Source organism: Geospiza fortis, unplaced genomic scaffold (genome assembly GCF_000277835.1).
Source record: "Geospiza fortis unplaced genomic scaffold, GeoFor_1.0 scaffold41, whole genome shotgun sequence".
Lineage (NCBI taxonomy): Eukaryota > Metazoa > Chordata > Aves > Passeriformes > Thraupidae > Geospiza > Geospiza fortis.
In genome coordinates, this window is record NW_005054299.1 from 3,841,725 (window position 1) to 3,862,397 (window position 20,673).

A 20,673-nucleotide genomic window follows, 5' to 3' on the forward strand; every position below is an offset into this window, starting at 1 on the left:
AAAATGCTGTAGTGAGAGATGACAAGGAATGAGACAAGTCATCCACCTGATCCCTGGCACGAGTATTTGGGACTGCAAGAAAACCTCAGCTGGGGCTGGAGCTCAGCTGGGTGCTGTACTCAGGACACAGCTCTGTTGATGGGCAGGAGCAGGGGTGCAATTCCTCCTGCTCTCCTCAGCTGTGCCGGCTGTCACAAGGCTACCAGGATTAAAAGATCTACTTAACACAGATTTATTCTTGTCATTTTTCAGATTACACCACCCAGACTCTCACTCATCTCCCTCTGTCGTTACAGAAAGAGATTACATTTGGCTAATATGTATGAAAAATGTGATTATTCCTTATCCTTGTACCTGTGCAATATGAATTATCTTCAGTTTGCAATTATTCCTCCTTTCAAACCATTATTCTAAGGAACTTACAGCCTGTATATTCTATGACTTGGAATAATAGTGTACTTATAAAACAAATGGTGCAGCTTTAAATAATGAAAATGCTAAGAAAGCAGCATATATTCAAAATCGAATTTTTAAATACTTTGAGTTGGTTGGTAACCGAGAGGAAAGTCCATTTTCTTAAAGTAAACTAAAAACTGGCCAATAAATTATAAATGGTGAAATATTAACCTAGAAAATATATCTGGCAGGTTTTACTAATGAAAGCATTTTAAACATGAAATGCCACTGGCATCCCAGAGTAATTGCCTGGCACAAATTACGTATTAAGCAACTTAGTAACAATTAGGAAGACAAACTTATATAATCTTGGTTTAAAAGAAAATATCTCAATAATTTATTTCTTTCTGAAGGCCAGAAGACATATAGTAAAGCCTGCAGAAGAACATTCAACAATGTAATTTCTTTTTTCTAAAGGCAAGGGCAAAATTTGCATTACTCTACCAAATCTCACTCAAGTCAAAAGAAACTTTAGTGAAACACACAGGAAAGAAGCTAGAGAAAAACAAGCGTTACGACAACAAACACTGAGAAATGTTCAGATTTGTGTAAATGGAAAGATTTCAGGAAAACAAGTGGCAGGTGTTTGGGGGCAGGGAAGAAGGGACAGGACCCTTTCTAGCTGGCAGAGAGACTAGGTTTTAAAGTTGAGCAAGCTTTGTTTCTTGGGGCTTGAAACCTGACAGTAGCTTAGGAATAATCCCACAGCAGCAGGGAAAGGAAGGTGTTGAGCCAAGAAATCACTTTCGACAATAACTCTGTAGTTGGTTTGATTTTGTAGGACTTGGCAAGCCACTTAAGAAACTAAAAGGTTATCAAAACATCAAACCAGCTCTTACAAGTTTATTTGTATGAATAGTTACTATTATTACTCAGTTTCAGATTTTCAACGTTTTTCTACTGCTATTTTCCATTCTGCCCTGTTTGTATGTACATTCCAGCTCCCTTTCCCCCACACCTCTTAGGCACACACCGCCACTCAGTCAAATCTGTTAGATGATCTAAAGGTGCTCACAGTGAGCACCTGAGAGCCAGGGGAGAGAAAACATCTGCTACAGTCAACTCAGTTTCACAGCTGCAACAGTCTTTAATCTCACCTGACAATAAAAGGCTGAATATTTAGGTTCCTAACAAACACTAACAGGACATAGCTAGCTATGTCTGTTACTCAGGCACAACTCCACACATGCTGCCATAAGTAAGGACTATTCCTCCTACCCCTCTGATTAAATTTCATTAGAACTAGCCATAACCTGTTTGAATTCAGCCCTGGGTCTGCAGATTATACATGTGAAGTTGACATATATTCTACCTATTTCTGCCTTTTGGCACTTTCACTCATTAAGCAAGACAAGTAGTGATCACACTTTATAAATAATTAATAATATTTATTTGGTTCTCTTGCATATTTTTAAAGTCACTTCACCAAAATGTACAGCCACCAGAATTAGGAGTTCTCAGAACAGCATGGGAGACACAAAATCCCCCTATATTCACAATTAACAGAATTGCTTCCATTTTCTAAAACGTTATCTATCTCAGAAACTCCAAAAATAATTTTACCACAAGGCCCTGATGAGAGTATGTGATTTTATTAGGTTTCATAATAAAGCTTAACAGTGTATTGAACAACAAGCTCAACTGCATGGACAGCTGTGGAAGAACTGAACACAGCCAGCGCCAGTACCGACAGTGTGCCTTGATGGGGGACAGGGAGGGGATAGAAGAGACATAAAAGACAGCCATTGGTTACAGAGGCATAGTTATTACTTAATGCACTCTGCTTTCAAGGTGAATCTTTAAATTGAATGAATCTAAATAACAGAGGGTTCTAAAGAATAAGAAATTGGGTTTGAAACAGCATTGTGAAGGTATCCAGCAGCACCATAACAAAGTCGTTTCTTTAGGGGCCGGTTGTAGCTTCAAAGGAAAGATTTGCCTAGGGCAGAAACTCAGCACACAACCTGCAACCTTGATTTTTAATTAGGCAAATTTTGAAAGCAAAACTCTTCCCTATTCCAAAAAAAGAAGTTTCCTACTTTAAGGTACATGAGATGATAAAATAATTGATCATTTGTAGTTGGTGATAACAACAGCCACAATATTTAGGTATTTGTTTCCAATGCAGTACCTCTGGTAACATTAATAAGAGCTTTGCTGCCCAAACAGCAGCACCTCACATTTCACAAGGTTTGCAGGACAAAAGCCACCTTTACAATTAGATTACACCTCAATTTTCAGAAACCTACTCAGGGCAGGCTCTTAACATATTAAACATAAAAAATACCTGCAAACACCACCTCGTTACCTTTTGACACCATGAAGTGAGCAAACACAGCAGCAGCAGAACTCAAAAAAAAAAAAGAATAGCTTCCTCAAGGAAAATATAAGTTTGGTCTACTAAAATAGTTAGATTTATACTACAGCCTTTGCATGAGAGCAAAAGCAGAAGGATGGGAGGCAAGGCACATATGGGCATACTTCCCTGAATTTTCACAATAATTTATGGAGCTTAATAATGCTAAGATCTCTAACTCTCAGATTTAGCAGAAAAGGGTCAAAGCAACAAAAATTATTGAGGTGACAAGGAAGGTGAAAGGGCAGACAGGGAAAGAAAGATTGCACATTGGGAATAAACTAGGCTAAAATTAAATATCTAATCATTCTGCCTAGTCTAAAATAGTTTGAAAAACCCAGAGTTTCAGGTAGCAACAAGCATTTTGTCCATGAAAATGAAGCCAATTTAAAACACTTGAAGAGGCTTCAAAAGAAGAACAAAGAGTGACATTACTCTAAGGGAAAGCACTGAACCTTTCAGTATTTGAATGAGGGAAGGTTAACAGCTGGTTTTCTCGAGGCAGCACTGTAGCAGGCAGACACCACTCTGGGCTTCAGCAGTGGGAGAATAAGTCTGCAAACCAACCAACACCATTTTAAGTCGGTGTGTTTAAGCCAGTCTTGCACAGGGTTAGTCAAGCCAGCAGTCACAACGCCAATGGCCCATTACTACCCACACCTATTTTCTGCTGAAACCAAAGCAGCTACCTTGGGGTTAGATTGGAAGATGATTTTCAGGCAAAACTCCGCGTGGTGCTGCCTTGTGCCCAAAAGCATGGCATCTTCAATGCTGGCCCTGAAAACCAAAACCCATTTTCAGGAACAAGCACGCTATGTCATCTACTTGGCTGCAGCAAGGATACTTACATATTGATTGGATTTCTCCATGATGAGAGCTTTAGGGCATATGGAAGCAGAGAAGGAGGGAAATGACAGTGATGGCGAGGAAGGAAGGGAGATGGTGCTTTAAACCAAAGGCAGGGACATCATCTCCAGCTCACAGATACATCTGCACACTTTTGTTTCATATTCACATGCATTTTGTGTATGCAGTATTAAACCAAATAAAATATTCTTTGGGCTTAGAGCAGGTTTTCATTTGCCTCCCAGTTTTACAAACCCCTAAAAATATATGCTAAAAAGCAGCATACTCAGAATAAGGCTAAGATTGTGACGTGAGAATCTGGAAGAAGGAGCGCAGAGTACAAAGACACCTGAAAGAATCTGGCTCCCTTCTCTACACAGTAATTAAACATGAACTCTGAGCCCTATGATACTGCTTACACAGGAGCATTCCAGCTGTGTGCACAGGCCTGGTACTCCTTGCATACTTCTTCAGCCCAGACAATCCTGTGTTTTTGTCATCAGTAGAACCCTGATTCTCCCCAACTCTGCTTCAAAGATCTGGACATGTTCAGCTCACACCTGGGATGCTTACTGAAACTGCTCAGAGAGAGCTAAGGAGACCTGGTACCACCAAGGACTGCAAAAGCTTCATTCTGGTCAAGCATCTTTTCCAGTAGCTGTTCATTAGCATTACACAAGAATAGAGATATTGAGAAAATCTTTCTTGATCCATTTCCAACATTTCTGCAGGCTCACTCTGTCAGAATAATTCACAAAATCTATGCACATTGCATCCATTTAGTGGCTACTACCTTAGTTAGCACCTACTACCAGGTGCTACAGATAGGTGGTCTTTCCAATATATCTCTCTGATATGTATACAGAGTGGAATACAGGCTAAATTCTGTACTTACAACTGAGGAAAGAAGATAAAATGAATATGAAGTCAGAGCTTAGAAAACCTTGTGTGCTATAAAAACAACCGTAATACCTAATGTATACAGCCCCCTAAGGAGAAGTTATCAACTTATGCACACAATTACAACAAAACAGGCAAAGAAAAACAAAAACCAGTCCCAATAGCTAGGTTCAGTCCAACAAGAAAAAGCAACCAAGAAATACAGACCTCAAGGGATGAGCCACAGGTTTTTGATGCACGTTACAAATGCATAAATTGACCATGCATCAGTAGCTCATGCACAAACTAGGGACTACATAAGGAACTATCAAAAGGCACAAGGGATTTGGCACAGCAAAAAGGAAACGAGCCGTTACCGTCTGCATTAGCCACTGTCACACTGCTGAATAATGCATCATCTTAAAAGTATTTGGTAAGGTGGTAACTAATCATCATTATCAAAACAACCCAACAATTCTTCTGGTCTCTTAATTAGGCTTGCAAAAAAATCCGTATGGTCCTTTACTGTTTACAGACGGGTATTATCCTGGGATTCTGGAAGACATTATTTGCATGACTCCAAAATAAGCTTGGCTTCATTGCTGCATCTCTGTCTTGGCAAGGGATTTCAATTCTGAATTCTCAGGGAAGGAGAACAGTCGTGTGCGTCCCCAGCTCCCATTTCAAGTAAGAGTTCAAAAATAAGAATTTCTACCCTTCTATATTTTCAGTATCCACCAGACTGTTCAACTGAAAACACATCAACTTGTCCTTACCCCAGAATGGCAACCATGATTTCATTTTTGAAAAACAGGCCCCATCCTATTGAATGCTACCAAACATGTACCTTATCCTTTAGCTCAAATACATTTTGCATGACCTTACATGAATTGCTTAGATAAAAGCCTTTTTTTCTTCTACTTTTGTTATTTTAAAGTGCAGATGCATTTGAGTCATTTTCCCCTTTTGTTTCATATCCTTAAGATCCCCAGCTTCAAAGACAAAATGTCAGCATGCAGTCGATTTATGACTGAATTCTTGAAGAGACACTGAAGAATTACCTTGTCAATCACCCCAAGGACTCTGAAGGTCTTCAGTTCCTCGGCAGGGCTCCTTAGGTTCCAAGAGGGCCTTGAACTTAGTGATCCTGGAGGCTAATGGAAGATATCAAAGATTACACATCAATCAGGGTGGTACTTGAAGGAAGACTGCCTGCTGAAGCAAATGCCAGGCCGAAGGAAACTAAATTTATCATAAATCAGAGAGACTGAAGATGAAAGGAGAAGTTTTCTGTTTGTCCTTAGTGGGAAAAAAAAAAAAAACAACTTGCAAGTAAATAAAAGTCAAGATAACACTGAAAACAAAAATTTAAAAAAGAAAAAAGCAATGAATTTTTATATTTTCTATGCTTAATGGAACCCAGAAATTGATTACTTAGTTCTTACCACATAATAATAATCAATCAAAGCCTTACAGGTATTCTGGGTACAAAATAATTCAGAGATCACTGAGGAGGAGAAAGCAAATTAGAGGCTTTTTAAGCCTGAAGAACATAAAATATAGAATTATAAATGGGGTTCTCTTGCTCTCTGGTGAGCTGTATGAAATCTTTTTAATAATAAGGTGCACAACAGAAATGATTCCTAAAGCTGCCTTAGAAAAAAGTAGCTAGCTATGTATCATTAATCTAGAAATTAACACCACAGCAAGAAAATTGGCAGGTGCTAACTATTCAAGTAGTTAATATGCTAATATAAATAGATATTTGTCCATACTATGTTTTGTAGTTTCTCAGAGAAAATTCAAAGCTTGCATGCCAGAGGGGGAAACAGCATTTCAACTGGAAGTCTTTTGGGACAAAGATCAACATTTTAAGCATCCCATATACCTCTGGCATGTGAACAAATATTTTCAGCAGTTTCTAGTTGCCAACTGAGAGAATTTATTAGATCTTCCTCCAAAAATTCAACATGTAGCTTCTAGTAGAACCACAGACCTGTATCTCTTCCTCACAAATAAGGTAACTTCATTTGCAGAGCTGCTAAATGCCAAACTCCTTTGAAGCATAACCTGGCCTCCCCAAGTAGATTTCTATCACACAAGGGTGCAAAGGAAGAGGGAGGTCAGCATTCTGAGGCAATATTTAACAGCTATGTCACAAAGGAAAATGGTTGGTAAGCAAATACACACTGGATTAAATGCTTAAGTATCAGGAAAAATCAAAAATTTTTCCCTTGTGATGAGGAACTCCAAGATCCTGAACTAGGCAGAGCAATTTCCTGCTACCCTATTTTTCCCCCTTCAGGCATCCTTACTGTGCTATCCTCCAAGGCCAAAGCAACTCCTCAAAGCCTTCCCCATTCACTCAACAACATCCTCTCCTTCCAAATTCTTTCTTAAAAATCAGTACTTATTTAAGTACTGATTGCCCACAAAATCCAAAAGAAAGGACCGTAAATACATGTTCAAAAAGCCTGGGGAAAAGTGTGCTTTTCTGGGCTCAGTGTTTGGGAGTTTCTTAGTTATCTTCATTTTTTTTGTATGGATCTGATCATTGTTTTGTCACATAAACCCTGCCAAGCAGGAATACCAACAGCAGTTAAGAGAAAACAGCCCAGATTCTACAATCTAAAACTAAAGGCTTTAACAGGAAGAAGAATAAAAAAAAGAAAACTCTACATGAACTTTTTCCTCCAAACCTAATTTCAGTTCCACATTTCAGTGAGCTGTTGAAAGTATTTTGACAGTAGGCAATTTTTCTGCAATAATGAAAAACTTCCTTTGAAACAAAGAGTTGTGCTAACACAGTTTATTCATGACAAGATTTCAAAAGCATTCTAAGGAAGACATTTAAAGGTAGAGAACATTTCCTAATCCTCTAGACTACTATAAAAGATTTTCACTTCTGTCTGCTTGCTATTACATTTTATAACCATTCCTCAATAATCACACTTTTAATATTTTCTCTTGTGAATAACATTTCAACCATGAATTAAGTTCATACATCTCTGCAGAAGTTAATAGTTGTCTAATAATGCTATACAACCAGATTTCTGCACTCATCCTGTCCAAAGAGCCAAAAAGCCCCAGTATATATATTTTAGGTCCTTCTCTAAATGTGACCAGTGGTGGCACAGTCAGTAACAGTGTGTATACACACTGATTTTTATATGTGTGCTCTACAGGCAGTTCTCACCTTACAATCACATCCACAGCTCCCAGCAGGCTCTCCATTTTTATCAGTTTTGCTCTTTACAGTACTTTGGATTCACTGTTTCAAAAGTCTAATAGAAGAGCCCAATGATGGGAAGGCATCACATTCAGTTGTGATGCAGGCTGGAAGCAAACTCCAAATTGCCAGAACAATTCCCAAAACTACAGCAATTAAGCACTCTATGAAACAGCCTGCTCCTCTGAATAGAGTAAAAATCCAAGCTCAGCATCTAGGCAGCAAGAAGAAAAATAACTAAAAACCCTCACTCTCATCAAAAAACAGAGGAACAAAAAAAATACAGGAAGGAGGATAACAAAAAAAAAATAAAATGCTTCATTTGCCTTTAGAAATGAGGCAAATATTCAGAACACACTGTTAGGCTACCTCTGCCTGCAGAAGGCCTTCAGCAGCCTGTCCAAATGCTCAGCATGCTGCTCAGGTATCCCAGGACCTTCTCTGATGTAGTCATGCCCTCTCTATTTCCAGACTACACTCTGAGCTGCATAGCTGGATTTATCCAGAGTTAGGACAGGCATCACCAGATCCTCTCCCACCATCACCTTTTACCATGTATAGATTTCAAGAGGAAAAGGCTGATGGTGATTGTGATGCTCCTGCAAGGACACCCAGCAGCCTGTGGCCACTACTTGCCTTTGGAAAGCTCTGGTTCTGTAAGCTACACAAGGAATATGGCCAGAGCCCTTGCCTCAGCTTTGGCATCACTGCCAGCAGGGAGAAGAGCAGAGGGAGACAGAGAACTCCACCAGCCAAGTAAGAGAAAGGGCATTTCATGTTAACCTCAGTTAAGGCAAGAGCAGTATGCCTAGCCCAGTGACACAAACACCATCTGATGGGAAATCATAGACTCTCCTGAGTTGGAAGGGACCGACAAGGATCCAGCTCCTGGCCTCACACAGGGAAACCCCAAAAGCCACACCATGTGTACATCTCAGGCTGGAGGGCACCCCAGCATCTGTGGTGGGGTTCCTTGCACCCTCTTCTTCCTGGGATACCGTGAAACACAAGGAATGGTGGAGTCCTGGTCTTTCCTTGGTTGCTCAAAGCAATCCACTTGCTCAAGCAGTGATGCCCCTTGCACTGGTCTCTCAAAGCTCTCCCAGCACAACTGCTATTTTCCCTGGATTTCCCTCTAATTAAATATTTGATCTTTATTTTCCCCTCTTCATTCTTTCACCCAGAAAACTCTGCTAATTTAGCTGCTAATGCTGCCACCTTTGACATCAGTCACCACAGATCCTCGGGATAAGAAAAGAGAACTTTCATGTACACCAGTGCAGATCTGCACATCAAAATGCAATCTCCTTTTGCCATTCAGAGGTCTGAGTCTGATATTTCAATATCTGTCTACCTGTAGCATAGCCAGATCTTCACTTGCAGCAAGGAGATGCCTTGTTTTGATGCAGATACACTGGAATCTGCCTCATGATTGTGACAATGCTTCCAGCTCTCCTGGTATGGCAAACATCCTGGCTTCTTCCTCTCTCTGCACCACGAGAAAACCAGGTTGGATTTCTGCATCTGAACCAGACAGAACTACAATGTGCTTCAGAAGGCCCTCAGTGAGCTCCAGCTGGGGAATGCACTTTTCCTGAAGCTGGGACACACCTTGGATGTGATCCTAGAAGTTGAGACTGAATCTCTTATGCTAAATTTATATCTCACAGAACTACAGCAGTGCTTTTTCTTTATACTTCATGTAATTTTCATGCACATTTAATGAGAATTTTAGGAAGATATCTTATGGAAACCACAAAGACTGCTTCTTCTGTTTAGGCATCAGGCTTGCATGTACCTCTTATTACTAAATTGCTTTGAAAAATCAAAAATAATTGACATTATGAAAGACAACAGCTTTCATAATGGTGCAAAAAGAAACAACTCTGAATATACAAAGTTAGGCGTAAGTAAAATCAGAACTAATTTCAAAGAGGGAATAAAAATATGCTTTATAAAAGCTAACAAAGTTAAAACTGCCCCACAGGCTGTACAAGCAGCTGTGCTGGGCTTTGCAGCTGACAGCTATGCAAGACTCCAGCTTTCTGATGGTCAGGCCAGTGGGATTCAGAGGCTGTTGCTGCAGCTCCCACTCAGGCTTGGAAGTGGCTCCCCAGAAACACTACTAGTAAAGGGGCAGAGGAGAAAATGCAGCTTGAGATTCTGCAAACTGACCCAGTGCTGCTCTTACACAGCGCTCTGCAGCACTTGTCCCAGAGACAGCCCTTGAGGCTGCTGTGCTGCACCAAAGGAAGAAGAAGAGGACAGCATTTGCTGCAGGTTGTTTTCCCAGAAGGTTCACGTGCCTGTTTAAAAGCTCCAGAAGCTGTCTCCACATCTACTCTTATGGGTAACAGCAAGGCTTTTCTCAGTGTTTACAAGACACTCAGATGAGTTCCCAGCTCAAGGGCACAGCTGAGTCAGTTCCCTATGTTTCTTTTAAGCCCTCTACCCAAAACCTTCCTTTAACAATGCCAAGGATTCTCCAAATACCATCTTCCTGTGCTCCTCTCTTGACCACTTGAACTTGCAAGCAGCAGGGTGGTTGCTAAGGATGCTATCCTTGAGAGCTACACTGCTGAAAAATAACAAAGTAGTTGTTCTTAGTTTGGTTTCCATGACATCAAAGACAATTTTGCTTCTCAGCTCTCAAATACCAGACTTGTGCCTCTATAGGGAAATCCGGTTTTGGAAGAGGCAAGGGCCTGACATTTCCAGCTACGAAAGAATGGCTCACTTCCTCCTTGCCTGGGCCCCTAGAGAAAAGCCAGGCTCTGTGCTTCACCTTCACCTGGTGTTAAGATGGCAAAGGGCACATTTGGTGGGCACAGTCTTTTGAGACTGCTGCAGGTGGCTCAGCACATGGCTGGCATCCCAGGCCCTTGGGAGATCTGACAGGCTGAGAAATGCAGGACAATAACTGAACCTGCGCTTCTGAGCTTACCCCTTCCCTTGTTGGACAGTTCTCTGGCCTGGTGGAGGAGAAGGAGGTAAAATTTCATGTGTAAGAAGGACAGGTCAGTCTAGTTCTGATGCCCATGACTGCTCCTTTTAAGGGCACCACAGGAAACACAAAGCCACCTCCAGCAGACAGGGGTGACAAAGCAGTTCTGCCCTGTGACACCAGGTCATGAACAAGAGCACTTTGCCTTAAATGCCCACACCCACTTACTAGCCAGACCTCTTCCTCCAAGCTGCAAATGCCCATGACATTCCCTGCAGTGAACCATGCTTTCCATAACACAACTGCACTCTGCCACTCCTAACAGGGGCCCAGGTACTGCACTAACCGCGCCCATCATGCACTTGATGTCTAGGAGAAGGACACAAAGTATCTGCAAGTTGCCACTGGTATCTCCCAAGAATCACCCTGTCTATAGATGGAGGTTCTTCCAGTGCACTTATCACTGTCCATATGGAGTGAAATAATTCATGCAAACTCCAATATAAACTATCTTGGTAAGTAAAACTAATAAGCAGTAACTAAAGTGCAAGAATTCAGGCCTGCTCAGCAACCAACACGTGGGAACAGTCACATTCCTCATCTTCCTTAAGACATTAAGCAAAAGCACAGAGTATGCCAGTTCTTTGTGGTCCCTACCACTACCCTCACAATAATTTTGGGAGTTAAGTCCTTTTCCCAGGTAACTTTCAGCTATGAACAAGAGACAAGCTGTTCCTCACCACAACTATCATGACCCATAAGTATGATCTGCCCTCGATATCAGCAAGTTCCAAAATTCTAAGATAAAAGTAAAATTCATGCATTATGAAGAGCAGCAAATAAAGGACATTAAAATACATGTACAAACTTAGGAAAAAAACAAGGCTAAATCATGGCTGCATGGCCTTTTTTTGTAAACAGGAGAATCAGCCAGGTGCAACACTTTGTACAAAACAAGATTTGCCATGATTGTCAGTTTTGAGTCTCAACACAGGAGAATGGTTTTTTATTCTGTCTGCTTTTTTTTTTTCTTGTCTTATCCCAATTAAATCCGCTTTTCTTTGGATCTGCAAAGAAGGCATGTGTCTTATTCAGTACAGCATAAAAGAAGAAATACTTTACCTCTCAAGCTCACACAGAAAAATGCAACCTATTTCTTCCTCCTTCCCAACCACAGTTAGTTTTTAAACTTATAAAAAGGCAAAAATAGGTTGTTCGTGGATTTTTTTCTCTTGTTCTCCAGTTTCCAAACACACTGAGGATTCCATTCAATATAGCTTCTTCCCCATTTTCAGGGGTGTTTGACCCAAAGAAAGAATACCTAGTAGGAGTTCGTATCTGTCCAAAATATTAAATTGTTCAAAGTGCAGTTCATAGCAACAGCAAGACTCCAAGCCTCACAAAATATATCCCATTTGGAACATCCTCAAAATTGTACTTGTGGGCTCTCAACATGAAATAATCTACCCTTAAAAATCAGTGTCTTTGCTTTTTAAATTTACTTATTAGATAGACAGCTTTTAGAAGGCTTCCAATTTTTGCAGCAGTTGTCTCCTTAAAGCATTTTTAGATCTGTGCAAAGTAAGAAGCAATAATCTTCTATCTCTTTTGTTATCCCTTGATATTAGAGAGTCAGGAAGTTTGCAGCTTTTATACTTACTGCAGTAGGGCAGTCACTGACAATAATACAGTTTAACATGACTGCAGTAAAAGTCTAAACTAGAAACAGATAAATCCTAAAGGAACTGTTTAAGGAAGAGCAAGCTAGATATTTATCGAGGGTGTCTTAGAACAAGCTTTGTTTGTCTTTTGTACAAGCACAGATAAAGGTGTTCTGCTCAAGAAAGTGGAAATTAGCACAGAAACTTCTCAAAAGTCAAAAAGGAACTGATTCCACAAGCATATCCAAGAGAGACATTTGAAAGGATCAGGAAGAACCTTTGCTCTGTTAAGGACTTGTTCTGCGGAAAATTAATGTGATCCCCTCTACCCCGTGCTTGACTCAGTTGTGATGATTCACTATGTGGTAGGCTAAAGAAACCAACAGGCTTCTCACTCCCTACAGGACCAACCAACATTCTCATGGAAAAGTCAAATGAAATGTTACACTCTAGAGTGGCTTTTTCCTTTACCTTTAGATTCTTCAGCATGATGAAAAATGTCTACATCATCAACCACGAGCAGTAGGAAAGCACATGAAAAGCAGTCCTGTGTTAAACCAAGCACTCCTCGTAAAATTATGGAGAATCAGAAAGAATGTTAAGTACAGAAAGATAACATCAAAATACTCCTCCAGCCTCCCAAAAGAGAAATTCTAGACAGCTTTTCAACCTTAAGCTAGAATATGCTTTGCTACTTAATTATACCAAATTCTGAAAAAAATTAATTCAGAAAAAAATTAATTAAAGCCTACCACAGAAACAGATGCATCTTCAGAGGTTTTATGGTAGAGACTGGAAATTTTTTCAGCACGCATAAGGTATTCTGCAGTCTTCCTTTTCACTGCTTCTCGACGAGTTGGACTTGATTCACCTCAATGGAGAAAAAAAAAAGTTATGTTTTCTATAAAGAGAGAGGTACTAAGTAATCAAAGCACATGACTGCTTTGATTCTACCTTTTTGATTTCCTTTAGGTTATTCATAATCAAACCTAAAGATATGCATCTTCTAAAAATCCAGTACTATGATCTCAGAGTTCTACAAAAATAACAAACTAAGCCTTGCTATAAAATAAAATAAAATAAAAAATAAAAAGGTAAATAAAAAGCCTTTCTAATATTTCTGTGATTTGGTATATGTTCCTATGGTAACATAGGTAAGAACTGAAATAAACCTCTGATCCAAACCCTGCATTCCAAAAAGCAAAATCAATTAGGAAAGTCAGAATAAGATGATTACAACAAAACAACAAACTTATTTTTTCCTCAGGCTATCACCCTGTTCTTCTAAAGTTGTTCTAAGCCTTCTGATGTTTACATTTTTGTAATGGAGTTTCTCACACACTTTTCATGTAATAATAATTATTTTGCATTACTTTCTAGAAGAGGAGAGAATTAATAGACTGTTAGTTTGACCAGTGTGGTTGGAGAAGTAGCAATTTCATCCTCCAATCCATAGTTACTTTTAGAATTCTATATATATCGAAGTCCAAAAATAAACGTGCTTTTTTGCCTTGGACATCTCAGCATGTGAGTGTCGTTTATTTCATGTCATATTGCGACATCAGGTGTCCAGTATGGACTCTCCTAACTGTACATGAAGTCTAGAAATGCTATTGAAAGCAAGAAGGCAACTGAGGAGAGGCACCAAGAACTCCTACTCAGAGCTTTTCTCTGCTAGACGTTCCTTGCCTCTAGTCTTGGGGTAACATGGGAAGAAAGCAATAAGCACTTGCACCAACTACTTCACTTTCCAAATGGCTAAACAACCATTGTATTATTTCTGATCTAGCCAAACTCTTGTGAGAACCACAGGGCACAACACAAACACTGAATTCACTCTGAAGCTTTCAGTTTGGTTTAGGCATTCACATCCTGAGCGATGTATTGCTGTAACAAACTCAACCTGTGATGGCAACACCCAACCAACCTCAACCACCCAACAAAGATAAGAGACTGTGAGACACAAATGTTATAACAGAGAAATGAGATTATTATGAAAAAAGACAGGGACAACTATCCCAGGAGAAGACTGAAGGACAGCAGAGACTTGATATGGCCCTGACAGTCTCTCCCAGCCCTGAGGCCATCCAAGAATAGCAGAAACAAAGCCTTGACTGTGGCAGGCTCTGCACTGCCAGGTGCAAGCCAGCACCTCTCAAACCGATGCTCAAACAGGGCAAGGAACTGCAAGGATATCTGCCCAACAGCTACTCCACATGAAAGACAAGGCAAGGAACAGGAGAGGCAATAAATTAAACACACAAATACACAAACCCCAACCAACGGCAGATAAGAGATATTAACAAAGACTGGAGCTCGTAAGACACTGATCACCGGGCCATGAAAGGAACCGAGTGTAACCTTGAAGGAGTTCAACCAGAAACTTTGTAACTGATAAGAAAAAAAACAGGATTATTGTGGGTTATCAAGAATGAGTCTCATAAAAAAGGGCAAGCTTATTATGGAACTTCTGATAGAGAACTTACTGTGTGAATGCTTGCATTCAGAAATTACTGCGGGAGGTTTTCAGGCGGCAATTGTGGCAATGTGTAAGTCATTGTGAGATTTTCAAGGACAGAATTAAAGGCAGGGGTCAAGGTGGATTGTTTTAAAATAGAGACTCCCATTCCTCTCATATCACAACTAGAGACTACCCAAACACACAGAACCATCACACCCAGACTCCATCAAGAGTTAGCAGAAGAGACTTTGTGTACTCCAAGCTCTGGGATAAGTGATCTCTTGTAAATTTTATTATCCACCTCAAAGAAGGAGGAAAAAGTGATTGCCCCCTCCTTGAATATAGACACAAGACTGCTCTGCACAAACCTTTGTCTACATTTCATTTGAGACAGACAGAAATTCAGTGCACTTTCCGCATACCAAATTATAGGTATTTATCAATATCTCAATAATTTCTCTCATTCTAAAGACCTAGGGAAATCTTGGTAAAAAGTTCCCTTCATAAGACTGCCAGTCTTATTCCCACCCAGGATTAAAAAAAAAAATAGCATCACTCAACTCTTTGAAGTTGAAGTTGGCATTATCAAAAGAGAGTAGATACACAGTATTTTTTTCAATAAGCCTGTGTTGCAATTTCCTAAAACAGGACTAACTCTGGCTTTCATCTCTGCAGGTAGTGTGAAAGCACCATGAAACTTCTTCATGCTGATGCACTGGTGAGCACCCACGTTCTCTCAGACACACCAAGTGGCAGCTGCTCGGGGAAAGCAAGACATCTGCACAGCAACAATAAACTCTGCAGCCAGCATTTCCTTCAAGCTGCTAGAAAACTGCTAGGTCAGTGTCTAAGGCTATCATAAAAGTCAAGCTTACTGCTTAATTGTTAGTTATGTGTATTTAGTTCGGATGTTTCTTGCTTTTTTCCAATGCTTCAGTAATTTTACAGTAATTAAGGCAAACCAGCTAGGATGTCCCCTCAGAGCTGTCTTTGTTCTCCCTACTTTCACAAGACATTAATTTCAGTTTTCCTTCTACTTTTCCTTCCCAAGTAATTTGTTGAATAACCTTTGCAAGCTGTTCCTCTCATTAAAATCTTCAGCCATAACAAAGGGTGTGAATTCAAAAAATAACATTTATTCAACAAGTTCTCACATTGTATTTGTGGATAAGATCATTAACAGTTCAGTCTCTGAACACTTTAACAGGTGGATGATTGAGAACTAGGTTTATGGAAATAGGATTTTGGCTTTTTAATTTTTTGCATTAGTTTAACCAAGAAAATGTAACAAACTACATTGCAATACAAATTCCCATTTAAACAGCCAATATCTCACAAAAATCTGTAAATAAATACAGGATATAAATTTAATAAACAAATAAATGCTACTTAAAAAGCCTCAAACACAGAGAGTAACAATAAAGACCCCATTAAGCTAAAAATAATCTTTAGCATTTATGCCAAATTCGAGGTCATAGAACTGTTCACTTAAAACCAAATAAATCACTAAAACACAGTACTAGAACAAATCCTTATATCTGACAGATGTCAAAGCTGTGATTCAGACTCCATGGGTTTTTTTAAATGTAATGTTACATTCTGCCATGAAATATTGGTTTTAGTTAAGCAAAATGTATTTTCAAAAGCATAATTTTATAATAAATTAGGAATAATCATTTATTCCTAGTTAAGAACTTTTGATTTAAATATTGTGTGAGCATATTGAGCTCCTATTTCCATTCTGTGGTTAGCTCACAATAATCTAAAGAGGTATCTCTCTAATTACAATTTAAACTTGAAAGGCATTTTTCTTAAAATGCCAGCAAACAGGAAATGTTTAAACTGTGTCAAAGCCTTTGATGAATCTTTACAACTGCTCATAAAAGCTCATCCTGCTTAAAATAATATTGATTTTTCATTTATTTTCCTAGATACTAGAAGATTTATGTTTCATCTGATCAGGATCAAAGCTTCTCCCCCCTCCTGATCACTGGGATTAAATCAGCAATGTCATTCTACACTTTTAAAAACTACACTGCTAAAGCAAGGTATAAAAGTGCAGCAAGGCTGATCATAGGAACCTTAGAATAAAAACCCCTCAAGATTCCCCATTTCTCTCTCTCTGCTTTTGCTACAGAGCAGCTGTGCCTCACACAGATTCACATGAATGAAAATATTAAGGCGAGAAACCACCCACTTAGTTTATTTTCCATATGACTTTCCTGTAATTATTTTGTAAACTGTTCACACAACAATATATAAAAACATCTGCAAAAACAGGTAATTAATGTGTCAAGCCAAACTAATGCATTTTTTATGGTGTCCATGCTTCGTCAACTGTAATTATAACTCTTTTTAAGCAAATGATGATGTGTTTGTTGCAATGTGCAAGTGGTTATTTTAGATGCTCTGTTTACTATTACTGCAAACAGAATATAAAAACTCTACAGCTACTTTGTTGCACATATAAGCCTTCATCCACACACACAAGCACAAGCAGGCTGCTCCCTCATTTTCCAAAGGCTTTGCCTATTACAAAGAAGTAAAAATATCCTAAAATGAAAATTGGCTTTGGAAAGGCTGACCAGGCTACCCGCTGACCAAAGTAACAGTAAGCCAGGACATTAGGACAGCAGCCAATGATTTAAAATTTGTTCTTTAATTTATATTTCTAAAGACAGCTCAGCTACAATATATTTACAAACATAGATATTCCTAACAACATTCAAATGATTTTGAAGGTTTGATAGAGGAAAACCACAAATATCAGAATAATTGTGCCATTGAGTTCTTCTGTGACTTGTCTGATTGTCTGCCCATAGTGCACTGATTTGAATGAAAAACACAAAGAAGCAGCACTTCCACAATGTACAGCAGAGGCATCTGGAAAACTAGCAGTATTTTCGTTTGTCTTCTGCTCAGAGTCTTCACTCACACTTCATAGTACCTCAGAAGAAGACACAACTTGGAGAGATCAGCTAACTCAATGCTGAAGTATTCAGCTCAGTTAACTGCTTATTCTCACATCAAATCTTCTGTAATTCTATCATATAGTAAAATTGCCAATGCTTAGGTAGTAACAGCAAAAAGCTATTGAAAGGGGGCCATATTCAATAAACTTAGACAAATAAAAAAAAATGGGTCAGTAAAGACCGTGGACAAAAATCTGCCCTTTTCCTCAAATAATATGGGATACTACAAAGAGAACACATCTCAGATGCATAGAAGTGCTGTCAAACTTGCTCTGGTGTGTAACTATTCTCCTCCAAGGATCCAGGATGAAGTCATGGTGAAGATCTGTTTCTCTCTGGCTGATAAAGACAGATCTAGTTGCCACTCACTACTAACATATACAAAAAAAAAAAAATCAGTAAGCCATAATATGTAGCACCAACCCAAGAATTCCAGATATCCCTTCCTTTCTTTGTGCCTGACCAGTTCCAAATCCTCCCCCTTAAAGTGTTAAGAGGTTTTCCTCAGCAAGACTTAATCTGTCAGGGCAACATAGGTGCTCTCCCTGCTTGAGTAGGTGGGTGGCCAGGACAGGAATATTTTCACAGAAAAAGTAAGGCCATAAAGTTAATATTACTTGTCCCAATCCTCTGTGACTTCCTCTTCCCGCTTTTCTCTCAGACTTACTAAAAATATATGTGGGTTGCCTTCCTTTAAAGAAGATATCAGAAGAGATTTGCTCCAGGAAGGAATATCCTCTTGCAGAACAAGCTACAAGGAACTTGTACAGGACTGCCTGTTGTGCCAGCCCCAAACTCCACGTTCTTAACAATTTAAACAGTAAAACTTTCTCTAAATACTGAAATCTTCAATGAAACATTTATAATTGCCAAATCTAACAGCTATAATACCATTTTTTATTTTTAAAAGTTTCTTTATCTTCTTCACAGTCTTCCTGCACATATCACCCAGCTGGATTGCTGAATTTTTCAAAGAATTGCTCTCTATAAAAATGCAAGGGAGTAAGCCTTAAAAGATTTATTTCTTCTCACAATGAAAAGAGGTTTAGCAGCACCTTCCTTATTAGTGGGTAGCCCAGCTGTTATTTTTGCCTAATTGGTTCAAGAGGACCTCTGTTCTTCTTAGGGCAAACACTTCTTACATCATGTGAAGCAGACTCCTTTGTCCATATTAGCCAAACAAAAGCTCAGGCACACCGTAAGAGACAATGCGACTCATAATCCAGCACGGGTTTGTGATGACTTTGGACACTGTTTTATAACCCCAAAATTTATTTCAGGAAGGGGAAAAGCTGCTGATTTTGGAACGAGTCTCCACCAACTTTCACAGGAGGGTGGGTAACCTTTAATTCTCAAACAATTACTTAAGTGAAATGTGGCAGGTGCTGGGGTAGACAGATACTGCAGCATCAAGGAAAGAGCTACAGATTTGAGCAGCAGGTGGGGCTTGGAATTGTGAAATAAGACCACTACCTCATCAGCTCTAGTATGCTTTACATTATATTAACAGCGAGTTACTTTGAGGTGCTGATCAAATTCTGCAGCTGAAAAAAACCCTGTAAATATTAAATAATAAGACAAAGGTTAAACCCCATTATGATAAAACAGCTTGAAATGATCTTTTTTCCTTCTTTTTATTTTTTCTTAACATTTTGAGAGAGCCGAAATTTATTAAGATGCAACACATTTATCAGAACCATTCTTTCTTGCTTTTCTGAAGATTCAGGACAGTACTGCACTCTATCAACCAAGAAGAAAAGCCGCTTAAAAGTTAAACCTTTAACACTAAAGCACAAATTTGTGACAGTGAGTGAATGCCTACAAATTCTTCTTCCAACTTTCCAGTGTGCTGGTAACTATTATGTCCATATGTTACTTACATCATCTTCACTGCAGGTTGCCTGAGACCCTTAGAGATCTATATTTCCTATGAAGTTGCCAGTTCTGCATCCTGTAGATAACCTATGGCTACACACCTGTCATGTAAATGTCTAGGTAAACATCTCCCTGGGAGAAAAAAAAAATTGTTGGCACATTTGCCGAAGATTACACAGAAGAATGGTGTGGGTGAAATGTGTTTGAGTGACCAGTAAAGAAGGAGTCAGTAACACTGAAGACAAGAAATGTAACTTGCCAGAAATATTAACCAACAAACATCTGCTTCTAGATAAACTCTCATGTTAAATCCACAAGGTGGTGGTAGCTTTTCATGTACCTGGGAAAAATAAAATGAATGGTCACAGCACCCAGCATTTCAGGGAGGAAAATCTTAACTTCCCATCTATCAGCTAATAGTTGTCTTAACTGTAGGGCATTTCACCCAAATAAGACTTAATATGACAAATATTCTTGAATGTTCTGTAGAACTACACTATAAGCGTTTCAAGACAGAAGAACAAGCAGTGACATTCTAGCACAGAGGAGGAAACAAAATGGTGACAGCAGCAGCAAGTCCTCCAACACAAGCACCAACTGGAACAGGGGAAGAGCACTGACAGTCAGAGCAAGGAAAGATGTTATCCGGGCCACCATCACAAGAGAGAGGAAATTTCCAGCTTCTCTGCACTTCTTGACTAAAAGGACAAGTTCAAATTAGAATTAGCATCCACAAACATCCCTTGCTTCAGAGCAGAGGGAATCCAGTTACACAGACACCTACCCCTTCAAGTAAGAACAGTTTACTGCAGGGAAAAAAAAAGAAAAAAGCAGATTAAAAAAACCCAATTATGAGATTCATAAATCCTGACAGTCTAATACTACTCATATTTATGTATTAAATGCAACTCATATGTACTTTTACATACTGCTATGGGAAATGGTATTTTTCCCTGAGCATTCACAAAAATCTCTAAAACAGAAGAGCCAGCAG

The 20,673-nt window shown here is 39.2% G+C and overlaps 1 protein-coding gene across 2 annotated transcripts in view; it reads right to left on the reverse strand.

Annotated features, from left to right (window-relative positions):
• The window catches only part of RPS6KC1 (ribosomal protein S6 kinase C1), an 80,151-nt gene that overhangs the window by 34,574 nt on the left and 24,904 nt on the right, over positions 1-20,673 (reverse strand). For both annotated transcript variants that reach the window (XM_014308404.2, XM_005416160.3), the window contains exons 7-8: positions 13,124-13,242; positions 5,599-5,691 (exon numbers count right to left, since the gene is read on the reverse strand). In XM_014308404.2, coding sequence (XP_014163879.1) covers positions 5,599-5,691; positions 13,124-13,242 — 212 coding nt within the window. The remainder of the gene's footprint in view (positions 1-5,598; positions 5,692-13,123; positions 13,243-20,673) is intronic.